Source organism: Episyrphus balteatus, chromosome 2, assembly GCF_945859705.1.
Source record: "Episyrphus balteatus chromosome 2, idEpiBalt1.1, whole genome shotgun sequence".
NCBI classification, from domain to species: domain Eukaryota; kingdom Metazoa; phylum Arthropoda; class Insecta; order Diptera; family Syrphidae; genus Episyrphus; species Episyrphus balteatus.
The window spans coordinates 19,763,206-19,781,418 of NC_079135.1; the positions used below are offsets into that span (position 1 = coordinate 19,763,206).

Genomic DNA, 18,213 nt, shown 5'->3' on the forward strand with positions numbered 1-18,213 from the left:
AAGTGTGACTGTGATGGAGTTTGAGTTTTCTAACAAAGGAATCTTATTGTAGTACGTGCATTGTCAAGATCACTTACCACTGCGAGTGACATGATCTTGGCCAATGTGAAAATGACAATATAATGGAATTCATTATTATTTACTTTTTTTGCACCAAATTGCGCTAATTAATGTCTTATTCGAACTTAAAGAAGGTGTTAAAGACAATTTCTTTGTACAATGCTGATGGCTTTTAAAAGAATCTTTTGTTATAAACCACAAATATTAGTTTCACAGATTGGAATAAATATTTAGAGTAGCCCGGAGGGGTAATAGTGTAACAGCTTTTCGCTTGGACGAGTCATCCGATTGAATTTCACGCTTCGTCAGATTTATACTTGAAATCGATTTTAGCGTGAAGGTGAATAATGTAGGTATATTTTGTTCCTTAGGAAAAAGAACTTTTTCCTTCATCTATCATGTATACCATTGAATAAAGTCGGTACTGTTATTTGCAACTAATAAATGAATAAAGTTAATTCAAAAACTGTAAACGTTCTTGCGAAGAAACCAATTTAAAATGAAGTCAGCCTTCGGCTAGTAATCGCTTGCGTTGTTCTTCCATAAACAATTTGCACTTTCTTTTGCTTAAACAATGTAGCACTTTGATTACTATGTTGGAATGAGGCCGGCTTTTTTAGTTGTGATGAAATAAAGTTAAGAACATGGAATCATGCTAGGAGATTATAATCTTGGGGTTTTCAATAAATAACAGTTGGGAATCAAGACCATAACTAATGCACAATCGCTATCAGCGGTACGAACAAACGCTTTTTATTCACTTGATAAGTAAAATATATTATTTATCTAAAATAAAGGAGCAACTTTGTTGTTATGAAAGTAACCGTAATAACTCTGGTGCGAGGGTTAGAAAAAATGTCAATACCTACATTTTATTTTTGTTGTCACAAATCAGATGATATGTATATCAAAAAAGATAGTATGTATATCAAAAAACTCAGATAGCTCAAATATTAACTGAGTATTTAAGTAGTGTTTACAAGAATTCTTCTCATCTTCAGGTTTAAAGATGAGAAGAATTCTCTAAAACCACATTTATATGAGTACAAGAAAATATTCTTTATCTTTTATTTAAGAACTCATATAGTTTCCCAGAAAGTAATTTATTACTTATTCAAACTTTTATTTTATTACAAAAAAAAAATTTAAATACCAAAATTGAATACCACATGATTTCTAAATTTGCTTAGGTACTTATTTGTAGAAACAATTTCGAAATTGCTTAGTTTTATTTAGTGCGGCATTTATATCAGATTGCAAAACCTGATTAAAAAGTCAAAACGTTAAAATGTCACGAGTCCTACCAAAAATTTTAATTTTTCTACCTTACCAAATAAAATGCATGACTAGTGACTAGGTTGCATGAACAAAATTTAAGAGATCAAGTACCTAAGATTTTTAAAACTTTTCATACACCAATTTGGTGAAAAACATAAAGCTCGTTCTTTTTTTAAATATTTTGAGATAAGTAATTTGTGTATAACCTTTTATTAAACAAAAAATTTCAACATTCAATGTGCAATGTTCCGTTCCCGTTTTTGAAAATTCGTTTTTCAAAAAAAAAACAAAAAATTAAAAAAAAAAATGCATGTACAAATTGCAAGTACTAGCTTTTATTTAAAAAGTTGTTTGGAATATTGAAACTCGCTAAAAATGCATAAAACAAATTCTTTAATGAATTTCAAAATAAAAAAAACTTAAAAATCAATACCTATAACATTTGGTTTGAAATAACCAAACCCTTTAAATGGATTTTATTTCCAAACGAAGTATGCCTTTTAAATGCCTTTTAATTTCCTATAAAACTGAAAATCTTACAAAAATAATTTTTAGAGCCGTTTAAAAAAAAAATAGATTTTTTACATTAAAATTTCACAAAAGATTCCAAAAATAAATTGGTATGCTATTAAAAAGGTAATATGAAAAGACACATTAAAATAAAATGTCAATAAAATTCACTGTCAAATTTTCAAAAAAATGATTTTAGAAAAAAATATACATATTTTTTTTTATTTTTACTTGCTCTATATAGTGGAGTCAAATTATACCTCGGAATCCAGGGAAAGTCGATGCATCTGTAAAGTGAGTATAGGGCTACATTACTAAAAGGTCAAATAAGAAAGTTAAAAAAAAAAATTTGACCGCTCTCGATTACAACAGTTTTTATGGACCGTTTACTGTCATTCCGTATGCAAGCGTCAATCGGAATTGCTGTCTCATTTTAGATTTTGCTCAAACTTTGTAGGGATGTTCTCTAGGACTGTAAGGAAGCAAATCCATGATGATTTAATTTTAAGTTGCGTGGTTTCCCCGCTACCCGCATTCGAACTTTTTCAGAAGGTCATTTTTATTTTATTATAGCTTTGGGTCTACTAAAGATATCTTTTTGTTTGAAACGCCATTTTAAAGCTTAAGAATAGTAATTTTTGAATATATGTATATTAAAAAAATACGTAATAATTAATGGATTAAAAATAATTTTTGAAAAACTGGTAATTTTGCTGATTTTTCATGGTTTTTGACTGGCTCCAGAACCTTGGCTTTTATATGTAGGAAGCTTATACTTACCAAATATTAAATATAGATATTTTTCAACAAAATAAATCTAAAATGAATAGCTGTACTCCTTATGCAAAAATTTTAAGTTAAAAATATCAAATTTTAAATTTTCCCTAATTTTGTTCTGTAAAAAGCTTTAACATTAGAGTTACTTTTACCATAAGATCAAGTACATGTGACCCCAGTCGTTCATTTTATTTTTTTTTAAGTTTAATATTAGAAATAATAAAATCTTTTTAAATAATAATTTTAATTGGGATCGGTCATGTAGGAGAAAATCATAAAACGGTTTTATGGGAAGTATCGTAACGATCCAAAAAATTTATATATTTTTTAAAGACAACCTTTTTCCATTAAGGCCCTATGGCAAGAAGGTACCGTTAATTATAGTCCTAAAAAAATTCAATTTCCCTCTTGTGAATTACATTACACAAAAAAGTTTACTAGGTACAAGTACAAGTTTAAAAAAAAAAATCACTTTAATAGTTCAGGCGAACCCTACACCAAAACTTAAAAAAGAAAAAATCAAAATCCATGAATTTATTTTTGATGCTTATTGAACCTATGTACCTTAATGGTTTCGTATAAGAAATTTCGTTTAATTTGAATAATTTGTTTTGGGTAAAATTCAAAAATTAAAAAAAAAAAACGTTCCAATTCCATGGCAGGTAGGTACAATTTATGACTAAAAATGATTTCCGAAAAAAAAACTTTTATTAAGTATTACAATATAGAAGAAGGAACTGTGTTACTTTTTCGAAAATAATAATTGAAAATAATCATTTTTAGCAAAAAAAAACAAAACCGACTTCCATGGATCAAAACTGGGTTTCATGGTTTTTAAAACGAACGAAATTGAAATGGGACCACACTGCAGCCACCAGCTTTCCAATACAAAAAGAAATATCAAAATTGGTTCACTCAGTCCAAAGTTATGCGGTAACAAACATAAAAAAAAAAAAAAAAACAAAATACAGACGAATTGAATACCTCCTCCTTTTTGGAAGTCGGTAAAAAAGAAACACGAACTCTATCATGTGTGCAATTAACACGTGGTAGAAGTGAAACCTTAAAAAATCATTTTTCTTGCAAAAAAAAAATTAAATAGAAAAAATCTACCTATTTTTATTCTATCACTTTCAAATCCATGTTTTTTATATGACAACCTATATAAATTTTATATCATCTGAAAGCTTGTTGTCTTAGCTCAAAATAAATATATCGATCAGGTCTATGAGACATCTACAAAAAGAGCTAACATTTTTTGAACTCGATCACTTTCCATCAAAAAAAGCGAAAAAACACGTATTTTTATCTTCTCACGCTATTAAATGCATTTTTTACCCAACAACCTATAAAATTTTTTACACCATCTGAAAGTTTATTGTCTTAGCTCAAAATATATATATCGATTAAGTCTATAAGACATCTACAAAAAGAACTAGAATTTTTTAAACTTGATGAAATTTCATCCAAAAAGCAAAAAAAACATTTATTTTTATGTTCTCATGCTATTAAATCAATTTTTTTGTTTGACAACCTATAAAAAAAAAATGTATACCATGTGAAAGCTTATTGTTTCACCTTGTATAATGATGTATAAATCTTATTTCAAAGATGTCTACAAGAGAAGTTAGAATTTTTTAAAGTCAACCATGTCGAATTTCCAGACTGAGATTACGGTACTTCCTACACTGGTAGCTGGTCATCGCCAACAGATCTCCACAAGTGTTTTGAGTTATTTTTAAATTTAAGATTGTGTAACTTGTAGAGCACGTAACGTTATGTGTGATATATCAAATAAAAGGTTATGTTATCAGCATGCGTATTAAAGTTAAATCAAATTTGTATGTGCACTAGATCAAAAGATATAACGTGTGTTGGAAAAGAACATCTTTTTACCGTTATCTTCGAATTTTGAATATGAAATTAATTGAAATTTTGTACAATTATAATTTATTTAATTACCTCTCTACAGTACAAATTTCATTCATATATCTATTAAAACAAAAAAGTTATAACAAGTTGAAGTCGTGTCGCGTTTTCGTTTCATCTTGTTTCAAATCACTACGATACTAAAGAAGTTTTCACTTCAAAAATTTCAGGGGCCTTTTTCTTATGGAACTACTTGAACTCTTCAACAACAACAGGAATGTCTAACATTAACTTCTCAACTATTTTGATTATGTCACTGTTACTGATATATGCAATTGATATAATTACATGAGAAACCGGCCCAAAAAATTATAAAACATAGAGATTGATTTAGAACTTGTAAGGTACTGTAATTTGGTTTATTCAATAATTTTTCAGTACACGGTACAGTACAAAAATTAATTCATAAAATTAACAACACATCTTTGTTACTACTTAAGATCCAAATGAATATTGACAGCTTTTTTCATATAAATGAGTACCTACTTAGTTAAGCCACTTAACATATTTTTCTCGAACATTTTGCCAATCGTTAAGATATTAAGGTTCTAAAGGTACTTCTTATCTTTATGGAAGAACTTTCATCTTTCCAGAATGAAAGTGAGAGATTTGATATGATTGAAAAGATTTTACTTTGAAGATTACCCAGTTTTGTATTTAAAATTAAGGTTCAAAATTATTCATCATCAAAAGATAAAAATTCACACAAAGCATATGTCTATATTGTGTATAATATGTTTATTTTTATTTGCACATCAACAAAAAAAAAAAAACTGTACCTATACCTTCTACATATCTACCAACGCAACTGTTTGAAAACTCTTTGAACTTTCTTTTTTCAAGAAGTCTGAAGGAAATGATTTTAAGAACTTATGAAATATCCATAGGAACTCTTGGAATCTAACGAAAGAAAAAAAAAAATCTTCATTTATACCTGTATGATTATAATAACAAAATTAAGTCTTTTAACAGCTTTCTGTAAATATTATGAACCTTACGAAAAAATACCCTTTGATATTTTTTTTTTCTGCATGATGTACAGTATTTATTTATGAAGGGGAAGACAAAGGCATAAAAAGGATATAAAAAAATTGAGTATTTAATGTGATTATCTCTTTGTGAAAAATTTAACAAAATTTTCTTTTCAAAAATTTTCCCTTACCCAAAGTGAAGATATCAATGATTCAAAAAAGTACAAAAGTTTCGTATTGTAAATTCTATTGATTTCCCTCTCTAAACTCCAAAAATAAATAATGTAGTACTCAAATCATATATACATTATATAAACCGCACTATACCATAAAAAGGTATGGGGAAATAAATTTAAATTATTTACGAATGATTACTATTTGAGTGTTTACTTAAAAAATTTCCAGTATTTGCTTTATTGTAAAATTGCAATCAACCATTATATTTATACAAAGTTTCCCCATAAGGATCAATGTACCTACCTAGGATACATACATATAAAAGTATGTACGTTAATATACATTATGTCGAATTTTTTTCAATTTTTACAACTGTTTAATTTCAATTGGCAGTCATTGAAAATGCATCAGAAAGCAATTGCAGCATTTATTGTGGTTGGAGAAGAAGAGGACGTTAAAGCAGAAATTTATTATATATCCTTGTGCCATTGATGGAAAAAGTTTTTTTATATTTTCAATTTCAATTACTTAAACATTCCGAATTCTTTTGAATTTATTGCGCGTGGAAAAGTGTATGTACCTATTATACGAGTAGATACTTCATTTATTTTTTTTTTATTATTCGTGAAATGTAGATATTAAAGCGTGGAGCTTAAGACCAGTAAAATATAAATCAATCTCAAGACTTTACAATCGATCATTGCATCACGATGATAGGTAATTCTTATCGGTCTGGTCAGAGTGGGTAGTGAATTGATTTGAAATTTAACTTTAATTAATTAATTTTTATTTAATCCTCTAAATATTCATAAAAATATTTATTTAAACAAAATAAATATGTAAGTTAACATTTTTACGTTCTACACAAATGTTTATACCCATGCAAAAAAAAAAATAAAATTTATTTGATTTTGTAAAGAATATTAAAAAATACAAAAGAAAGAAAAATGAAATTTTTTTTTTTTAATCACAAAAACAAAAAAATATAATTAATTTGTATATTTATCAAAAAAAAAATATTAGATAAAAGGTGCATTTTCCTCTCATTACACTAGTTTACAAAAAAATAAAAAAATTTTGGACACTAAGTTCCGTTATACTTTTCGTATAGATTTGAGTCTAGAAAACTCGAAAATCTTATCTTAAAAAATATTTATATTTATAGGTTTTCGAGACATGATTTTTCAAAGTTTTTTGTCGTTGTTTTAAAGAAAATTTTTGAAAAAAAAACTTTATTACTGAAATAAAAAATCAAAATCTTTTGAATCTTCATAATTTTAAATTTTTTAAAAAGATGATTTTCTTCAAAATCTATGGATAAATTGTAAATATATGCCCATTTTTGTAACGATCAATATTTTCGACTTTTTCTGTTACTTTTTGAGTTTTTGTCTATAACTTGAAAAGCAAGCCGAATTTGAAAATTTTTATTAAGTAATTTTTTGTAGATAATAAAATTTCCTATCGATGTGTATCCTTTTAAAAAAATTTAAAATTTAAATATTGTAAAAAAACTTTAGAAACTAAATGGTCTATTTTTATCATTTGAGCATTTATAGATATTGAAAATGTAAAGAAAAAATGAAATGTTCAGGTTAGTCGTTTATTAATCAAGATATAGCCTGAATATTAAGTAGGCTGGAAAAAACAACTCGTATCATATCTCGAAAACCTATACATTGTAATTTTTTTTTAAAGTGATTTCCGAGTCCTTGAGGTCAAAGTACGTAAGAAAAAAATATTGGGATTGAGTGTCCATTTTGGCTGTAAACCAGTGTTATTATAAATGTTTTAAAAACGCTTTATTGGAAAATATGTTCATATTATAGGTTCTAATTCTAATATAACGGCTACTTGAAAGCTTCTATAAAAAAAATGCATTTGAAATTAAAAAAAAAAAATATATTCAAAAATAAAAATAATTAGGTTTTACAAATAAAAATATTTTGCACTAAAAACAAATTTTATTCCAAACAAAAAATCAATCAAATCAATGCAAAATGTCTGCATTTAAATTTTTATTTTTAATATTCTTAGAATTTCTTTCAATTATTACATTGTATTTTTTTAATGCAAAATATTTTTACTTGCAACAAATTTTTTTTTTTAGGTAATACAAATATTTTGCTGTGCAATAATTTTTTTTAATGCAAATTTTCAATTGCAAGAAATATTTTTTTAATGCAAATTTTTTATTTGTAAAGGAAAACAAAGCATTTAAAAAAAATTTATAACCCTGGATGTGTTAAAAAACTTTTTTTGCAAAAAAAAAAACTCAAACTTTACTCAAATTTCGAGTAAATGTTTTTGTAAAAGTAAAATTGGATTTTTGTTTCAATTGTATTCTTACATCAACTGAAAAATAACCAACTTTTTGTATTTAATTTCAGGATCTGGAAATGACATCAACACACTTCATGGAACATATCAATATTTAAAAAGCACTGGCCAGGTATGTTACTTATATTTTTTATAATACATTACAACATTTTTACTACATTTTCATTTTGTGAAAATTCATCGAATTTCATTTGATACATTGGTCTTAAGCATTACGAGGAAATGTTGCACTGGTAGCCGAATTCTTCGCTGGTGATTGATATTTCATAATTATATTTTTTTAATTTTTTTTTCTATTGCTTAATATCTATAATCTTCTCTTGCGTGAAAACTTAGACTATACTTAAAAAAAAAAAAAAACAATAAAATTATTTGAAATGCTACTCGGCTACCGTCCTTAATCATTTTCATTTTTATACTTAGCATTAAGTTTCTCCTCATACATTTTTGCCATACCAAATCGATTGAACCATTATAAAATATTTATAAGAGCTTGTCTATGCTAAACCTATTCTTCAACTTTACAAATTCTTTTAACAAAATTTTTTTTTTCTCTATAAACTTCTTCATGTAAGGAAATCGGATTTTTTGTGTTTTGAGAATATAAAATTCTTCAATAATTTCGTGTGTTTTGAGAGATTTTGAGTGTTGGTTTTTGAGTTTTTGTGTTTGTGCAACATATTGCAGCTGAATAATGATTTTGCTGGTAAGTATTGTAAAAAGTAAACGGAATCAGACTAAAAAGAACCTTAAAAATTAGAAGAGCTAAAATACTTGCTTAGAGAATCTTTAAGATAAAAATAAAATTTTATGTCTGAGGTCAGAAAATTGTAAAAAAAAAATTCAGGGTACCTAGTTTTGAATAAGTTTACGGTTTTGTTACTAACTAATTTGTAAAATCGTTTGAAAACTGTAACCTCTTGTAAGCATGTTAATCTTAAAAACTTGTTTATGTTAAAAAAAAAAACAATTTTTTTGTAAAATATTCTTCAAAAAATGGTTACTAGTCCAACATATCCAACTGAGCTTCAAGCCAATATATACAAATACACAACAAATTGAAACAATATTGAATTCAACAACAAAACTGATAAAAGCAATCGAAACTTTAATAACAGATTGAAGAGCTAAATGCTGCAAATTTAAACAACACTGCCAAAGCGGAAATAGATATTTTATTCTTCAATCGAGTTCCAAAAGTTGGCAGCCAAAGTCTTATGGAATTGATGAAAAGGCTGACAAAAATCAACGGATATATAACAGTTCGAGATAAACCTAGAGAAATGGAAACAATTCTTGTCACAGAAGGTAGAGCTTATCAAATAGCTGATGAAATCATGGAATTGAAAGAACCTGCAGCATATTCAAAGCATATTGCTTATTTGAACTTTACCCAGTTGGATTTTCCAAAACCAATTTATATCAATCTTGTAAGAGACCCAATTGAAAGGTTAGCAAGTTGGTTTTATTATATCAGAGCTCCATGGTACATAGCTGATCGAAGGAAGCACTTTCCGAAAACAGTGCTGCCAGCTGCTGAATGGTTGGAGAAAGATTTTGCCACTTGCTTGCGAGAAAGTGACCCGGAATGTGTTTTTGAGCAAAATAGTATCAAGAATCTTGGAGATCATAGACGTCAAATGTTGTTCTTTTGTGGACAAGATGATTCAGTTTGTTTGTGAGTATACGAACTGATATTTTTCTATCTTCACAAGTCTTCAAACATATCCATACTATGTCGTAGACCATTCAATTCTTACCATGCTATGCAAATTGCTAAAAGGACTGTAGAAAAAGAGTATGCTGTTGTTGGTTCATGGGAAGACACTAATATCACACTAAGCGTTCTTGAAAAATATATACCAAAATTTTTCAATAAAGCTCTTGATGTTTATCAAAGTAAGTGTCTAAGGTTTTGAATACGTTAGTTTCTTTAAAATTCTCTTTACAGAGAGTCAACATTTGTTGGGGAAAGTTAATAAGAACACATCTAGACCACCAGTAACTCAAGAAGTTAGAGATTTACTCAGTCGTAATATGACACATGAAATTGAATTTTATCAATTTTGTAAACAACGATTGTATCGGCAATATCTTGCTGTTACTTTGAACTAATTTACTATAAATCATTTTTTTTTTTTTTATTTTAATTTTTGGAGCTTTTGTTGTATAACTAATGCCCAGTGATTTAATGCCATTATTTATTTGCTGATATTTATTTTTTCATAATATATTTACATTTTATTTAAAACAAAAATTGGTTTCTGTTTTTGAATAGAGTGCCTTTTATGATTTTAGTAGACTACACTTAGAGAAAAAATAGTTAAAAATGGGATGGAAACAACTGGGGTTTCCTATTTATAAAGGTACATTGGATTTCAAGTTTTAAAATAAAATCTTCATGGGTTAATAAATATATTCAGGGCCTCTAGTAGAGTAACTAAAGCAAATTATTAGGGAACCCGGCCGAACAGCTCTGATTTTGACAATTTTTTTTTTTCAAACGTAGGTAATTAAAAATACGTTAAAGTCTATAGATTAAAAATTGCCGGTGTTGCCGTATTGTTTTTAAAATTAAAATTAAAATTTTTTTTTTAACAAAACCATTTTTTTTTGCTTAAATTTCATAAAACAAATGATAGCAAAAGATTCTCTAGGTAATTTAAGGAAAATATATAAAAGGCAGTAAGGGACAATCTTCCATCGTTTAAGCGATAAATGCAATTTTCTAACATTCTGACCTCAAACACAAAAAAAATATTTTGAAAACAACGGCAACACCTACAATATTTTAAAATACATTTTTAAAAAGCCAGAAGCTCATTCTTATCTCTTAAATTTAAATCCACTAAATTTGATCAAGACTTTTTGAAAAAATGGTCCTCAAACTCAGAATTAAAAAAAAAAAATTATATTAGAAAAATTTAAAATGACTTTTTTCCAAACTATTTCTAATAAAATATGAATTTATTTAAAAAAAATATCAGTTGAATTTCGAAGCAAAAAAGGTAAAATATATCACACTTTTGAAAAAAAAAATGAAAAATTACTTCAATTTCAATGGTTTTTTTTTATTAAAACTGAATTTTTGCATTGAAATAATTAATTTTCTCAAAGACTGTGGTAAATAGGAACTTTAAATTTTTGCTATTTAACTTTCAACAGTAAGGGTTATTAAATGAATAAAAAATAATTTTATGTTTAGATGTTGAACTTTAAAAAAAAAATAAGTTACATTTTTTTTTCAAAACTTTTATTAAAAAAAGTTCTTCGAAAATGAAATATTTTTTAATTTTTTTCATAAACTGTAATACATATTGACATTTCCTTTTATAATTTGAAATCATAATAAATGCGGCCAAAAAAATTTGAAAATAAATGCATTTTATATTACGACCAAGTTTAAAAAACGACATGTTAAAATTTTTTCAATAATTTTTTTTTTCAAAAATCTGAGTTCAATTACCATTCTTTCAATAGCCGTTCATTCAATTAACTTAATTTTAATTTTACATACATGACTAAGCTTCTAGCTTTTAAAAAACGTATATTTGAATATTGTAGGTGTTGCCGTTGTGTTCAAATATTTTTTTTTTGTGTTTGAAGTCAATTAATAAGAAAATTGCATCTATCGCTTGAACTATGGAAGATTGTCCCTCACTCCCATATATTTTTTTTCCTTGAATTTCCTAGACATTCTTTTGGCATCAATTAATTTATGAAATTTAAGAAAAAATTTTGAAAAAAATTTGTTTTTGTTCATAAAAATCTTCAATTAAATTTAAAAAATCAAAACGGCAACACCGGCAATTTTTAATTTATAGACTTTAAAGTATTTTTAATTACCGACGTTTGAAAAAAAATATCATCAAAATCTAAGCTGTTCGGCCGGGTTCCCTAATATTGCCAATTTTTGAGCTTTAGTTACTCCACTACTCAAACAACTAAGAAAACATGCGTTCCTTTTCCTAATACTTAAAAAAAAAACTTCAAATCTGTTTGATAAATTGATATTTCAAGCTCAAATGATCCGTTGAGCATGAGTTCTCATTTATCAGTGCAAAAAAAACAAAAAACAGATAATGTGTGAAAAAAGTCATTTCGGGAACGTTTATTAAAACATCAAAGAAAAGTGGTTTAAGTTAATTTTTTTTTAATGGTTTACCAAAACAAAGAGTTTTTTCACAGAAACACCTAGAACCTTTATGTAAGAAAAACCCGAAATCCGTTGGCTTATAACAACAGTTGGTCTCGTAAAAGAAGATCAAACAACAAAAATAAGAGATTTGTGACTGTCGACAACTTGCGAAAATGTTTCGATCAAACAATTTCAAGCAATAATGAAAAACTCAATTTTACAAAAGACAATACCGAGCCAGGCAGTGCAAATGGCATGAATCCTACTATTCAGGACCAGACTTGAAAATTATTTCAACAAAAAAGACGCTATCTTCAACGCGGTGCGGTGGTTAGTTAAAATGTTGGAATTATGAAAGGCCGATTCTTTGAAAAAGAAGATGAGGGGAGTGGATAAAAAAAAACATCTTGTGCGCTTATAAGAGATAAGTCACGAAATAGCAAAACAGTTAAAACAGTGCCAAATGCTTAAGGAAATGTTATAAGATGTTAATTTGCGAAATTTGTAAAAGATACCGTCTGTGGTTTGGAGTAAATTTCGAGTACGAAAAAATAACATGGTGTTGAGGTGTCCCATGATGAGATGTCCCATGTTGAATTGAACTCGATAAACAACACAATAACTGATAAGGGTAGTTGGAAAGCAAAAGAAAGTTACAAAAATCTGCTTACGGACATGAAAAACATGAACGCAGAACTTGCTGAAAATTTACAATCAAAATTTGTGTGCACCATAAATGTCTTGATTTCTTTTTTTCAATACAAAGCTATATATTTTTGTAAAGTGATGAGCAGTGTTAAATAAGTTATTCTTTGTTGTTGTTATATTTTTTGGAGGGGGAAAAAATCCATAATATACACAATATTTATTTTATTATTCTTTTTCCTTCGGCATAGGACTGAATATTTCAAACATACATACATTTTTATAGTACTTCAAAAATGAGGAAATTTCAATAGTTTTTACACAAGAGAACATTCTGTAATTCTGATTTTTGACAGAAATTTGTATGGATGTAAGAAATGAAAAAACAAAAATACTCAAATTATTCGGTGATTGACCATCACTTTGTAGTTCGTAGAATATGAAATTTTTGTTGGTATATGGTTTTCGAAATATTTCTTTTTCAAATATAATTCAACGTTTTAATATTATTCCATTTAGTATTCAATCAGCTACAATAAGTTAAAATATCTCAAAGTCCGTCATGAGATTTTAAAACTCCAATTTACTAACGCCCAGTTTTCACTAAAAAAACATAGCTTTTTAAATTTAAAATTCATAAAATGACCTGATTTTCAATCAAAAAGTTGATGAAAAAATAGTTGACTTTTTTTTACTGAAAAACTATTTTAAACGATTTCAATCCAACACAAAAATTGGGAATTTCATCCAAAACCACGACCTATTCGTTGGTTGAATTAATATTTTGTTAGTTCACAAAATTTCTTCTTCTTTTTGTACGAACAATTTCAATTTATCAATTAAATTAAAAAAAAAAAAATTTTCTAAATTTTGAAAATTTCAATACGGCATGTTTTTGGTTACAAGTTGAGCTGCAATTGAAGAATTAAACGGGAAAAACAAAACAACTCTTATTTAAAATTGATTTTTCAGTTAAGGATTTCAACCAAGAAATTTTGTTGACTAACAAATATTAGATATTTTAAAATTAAGAAAAATAAAAAAAAATTGATTTCACTTTTTTTAATTCCAATTTTTTTTTTAACTTTGTTTTTATGTGTTGATAAAATTTTTATATTTAAAAAAATTTTTAAATGATTTTCTAACGTTTTTCAAAAAAAAAAAAAAAATTCTAAACAAAACTTCTTAGAGAGATGTTTTCGTATTTTTAAATACAAATTTTATATTATTTTCGAGTTTAAATTAAATTTTAAATAAAATTAAATCAAAAATATTCTAACAATTTATTTGTTTAAATCATTTGTTTTTAAAATTAACTTTTAACATAAAAGCAAGAACTTGCGAATCAGTCATGCGTTTTATTTTTATCAATCTAAGCTTGAAACCATTTTAGAAATTTCTGTCTAGTAAGAAATGCTCTCACAAAAAATGATAATGCAGTCAGCATAAGTAAATGAGGTAAAAAATAAGCTGATGAGCCTTCTTTGAACGTTATTATTAAAGTAAAATTATTATTATGTCCATTTAAATGTTTGTGTACCCTTTCAACATTTGTACCTACTTGTATCAAATTAATGTTTAATTAATTTTCAATGTTTAAATTTCAACGGTCACTGTGGTGTATGTGTAACATTTTCCTTAACTAAATTTTTGATGTTATTATTTTTGTTTGTATCATTGTGAACCGTTTTTGATTATTTACGCAATGAAGTCAAAATTGAACTTATAAGGTTTGAAGCACTTGTGGTCTTTCCAGAGTTTCATTGCTAGATGTACTAATAATTCGTTAGTTAGGGTTAAATATTCTTTGAGGGAAATATCCTTCTATAAAGCAAGCTGAAGAGCCTATACCGGAAAAATACAACTTCCCATTATAAAAGTGAGAACCCTATATCATTCGTTTGAAAAGAATTTCGACCTTTAATAACCTTGTAGGCTAAGTTCCCTCTTTCACTATAGGTTTAAAAGTGTTTGCACAATTTTTCGTAAATCAAAGAATTTTAACAAATTTTAAATTTAACTCTAATACAATATTCTTCCTGCTGCTAATCTTTCTTGCAACTTCACATCTTTAAAATTCATCGTCATAAAATCGAAACCTGGAGCTTTGGGATAACTAAATAAAGTTGCAACTTGACTATAAAAAACTCTAAAATTATTCAACTTCCATCCACAGAATATGCTAATAAAAACCCAAAATCACGATATCGACAATTTAAATAATACAAAACGAGCTGAAATTGACATTGTTGTATTTAATCGAGTACCAAAAGTTGGAAGTCAATCTCTAATGACACTTATGAATCAACTTGGACGAATAAACAATTACCTGACAACCCGTGATATGGGAAAAGGACATGAAACAGTTTTATATAACAAAACTGATGCAGAAAAACTTGCTCTCGATGTTATCAGCTTTATGTCTCCACCATTTGTCTATAGTCAACATTTTGCTTATTTTAATTTTACAAAATTCGATTTACCCCGACCAATTTATATAAATTTGGTACGTGATCCAATTGAAAGAGTTATTAGTTGGCATTATTATATTCGAGCACCTTGGTATTATGAGGATATGAAAAAAAAATTAGGCGATTTGGCTCCACCTATGCCCGATAAAGCATTTATGGATTTGGATTTTGATACTTGTGTCAAAACTAATGACCCGCATTGTCAATTTATACAAGATCGTAGGAGTAATCCGATGGGTGATCATTCTCGGCAAATGTTGTTCTTTTGTGGTCAAAATAGAAAAAGATGCTTGTAAGTTGTATAAAAAAAAAACTTATTTAGACCAAATTGAAATATAAAGGATTTTCGTTCTTTAGGCCATTTAATTCTAAATATGCTCTTCAATTGGCAAAAAGACACGTTGAGAAGGAATACGCAGTTGTGGGAAGTTGGGAAGATACTAATATAACACTTGCAGTTCTCGAGGCGTATATTCCGAAGTTCTTTAAAAATGCTAAGGTAGCATATCATCGTAAGTCTTCTGGTTTTGGAGAAAGAAAAAAAAAAACAAAAACAAATTATTTTTTTTTTCCTATTTTTAGTTTCAAAAGAAAGACTTTCAACTGTAAATAAGAATAAAATCAAAAAACCCGTTAGCTCAGAAGTTAGAGAAATACTGAAAAAAAATATGACCAGAGAAATTGAATTTTATGAATTCTGCAGGCAAAGATTATATCGACAATATGCTGCAATAAGTCATCAATTGGGTGACGAAGATGATTATATGATACTTCCAGAAAATTAGACCTTAAATTGTTATGTGAAATTAATAAATGAACAAAAAAAAATTAATTTAAAAAAAAAATGTGATTTTTAACTTGAAACTATCATTTTTTTAATGCATTCCTTTCCCATTCCAAATTTGAAAAAAAAATATTTATTGCAACTGAAAAAAATTTGCATTCAAAAAAATGTTTGCAACTGAAAAATATTTGCATTTAAAAAAAAAAAGTTATTTTTGGCAAATAAAAAAATGTTATTGCAACTAAAAAATAAAAAATTTACTGCATTGAAAAAAAATCAATGCAAAATGTGTGTATTAAATATTTTTTTTTAATATTCGTCGAAATTTTTACAATTTTGGCTATTTGATCAAACATAACATATTTCAACTATAATATTGAACCTTATCTAAGGCCAAATAGTCAAAATTGTAAGAAATTCGACGAATATTAAAAACAATAATTTAATGCAGAAATTTTGCATTGTTTTTTTTTTTCAATGCAGAAAATTTTGTTTGTGCTAAGTTTTTTTTTGTAATGCCAAATATTTTTATTTGCAATAAAAATTTTATTTTCAATGCAAATATTTTTCAGTTCCAATAACATTTTTTTTTTATAAAATTTTTTTTCAGTTGCAACAAATGTTTTTTTTTTAATTTCAAATGCATTTTTTTTTTTTTTGTCCATTGATATTTTTATAACACTGATTGACTCTGACTTTAGATTTTATATTTAATAGATATTTTGTTTTTATACCATTTATTCCGCTTGTCAAGATTCAGTAATGCATTTGGATACATCAACTTGCAACTTCACCCAAGAGGAAACCAGATACTAGTTAGATAAGTTAAACGTATTATATCTCGCAACAAAAATTAATGGACCACAAATAATACAAAAAATAAGTCTAAATAAAATCATATGACTACTTTCGGACAAAACTAAATCTCATATACCTACCTAGCTAAGTTGTTGTTGTTGATGGAAAAAATATAAAAATTTCTCACGGGTGGGTTTTTTATTTAGTCTTAACCTGTCTGTCTATAATGTTTAGGCTACTATTTTTGCTGGATTAACACAAATTGAATTGAAAATGACACCAAAGAAAAGAGTCTTATAGATGAAACTACCTTTAATGGCTTAAATATGTTAACGTGAACGAGATTTTGTTTTATTATTTTTTTGTTTTCTTAACAGGTCAGGTACCAATAGTATTGAATTTCATTTTATACAACAACATTTTCATAGAGACAATTGGTCTTGCCCCATTTAAAAAAAAAACACCATTGAAGTCACGTTCAAAAACAAACTAAATACATTAATCCCATTGCAAGTTGGCGGAGTTGCTTTAGAAATGGTCGTGTAGATGACATTTCCGATATGGACTTTGTATATTTTTAACTTAATTTACTATTTATAAAAGGACTTAACACTCAAGGTATAGGAAATCATTATTCAATAAGCTTTGTTTAATGTTCAGTCTTAGATTTTCTCAATGAAATACTGACTAGCAATGTACCACGCCCATTAGAATGCTTTTTCATTGATCTAGTTTAGCATAACTATACAGTTAATAATACGAAATAGGGGACCGTACATTTTATTTGATGATACAAAAAAATAACACAAAAAGTAACCAATTTTATCGGAGATTACCACAAATAATCTTTTTTATCAAAAAACAAACCCGACTTCCATGGATCAAAACTGTTTTTTATGGTTTTTCCAATAGTTCCTTTAAGCTTTAACTGGACGAAATTGAAATGGGACCACATTGCAGCCACCAGCTTTCCAATACAAAAAGAATTATTAAAATTGGTTCACTCAGTCCAAAGTTATGAAGCAACAAACATAAAAAAAAAAATACAGGAAGTCCTTAAAAACCCATAAAAAATTTTATTTCCATTTAACTTTGACAGGTTGAAGAAAAAATCTGGAAATCAAATAGATGAAATCAAAGATTTGAAAACTAATTGCCCAAAATTGAAAATAAAAAAGCACACACTACGCAAAACCTTCAATTTAACTATTTGACCCTACCCTGGGGTCATGTGTTTATCCATAGAGTCTAGAGTAGTTTATATTTCCAAGACAAAAGACCCAAAAATTTTATATCCAATAAAGAGTCAACCCTGAAAGTTCAAATTTTGAAAAA

The 18,213-nt window shown here is 27.0% G+C and overlaps 1 protein-coding gene across 3 annotated transcripts in view; it reads left to right on the plus strand.

Moving 5' to 3' along the window:
- LOC129910590 (heparan sulfate 2-O-sulfotransferase pipe) overlaps nt 1-18,213 on the plus strand; it is a 113,037-nt gene that overhangs the window by 76,831 nt on the left and 17,993 nt on the right. For 2 of the 3 annotated variants that reach the window (XM_055988022.1, XM_055988021.1), the window contains exon 3: nt 8,093-8,154. In XM_055988022.1, coding sequence (XP_055843997.1) covers nt 8,093-8,154 — 62 coding nt within the window. Of the gene's footprint in view, nt 1-8,092; nt 8,155-9,160; nt 9,721-9,786; nt 9,942-9,993; nt 10,345-18,213 lie in introns of those variants that run through there. The other variant, XM_055988023.1, reaches the window with a different exon arrangement.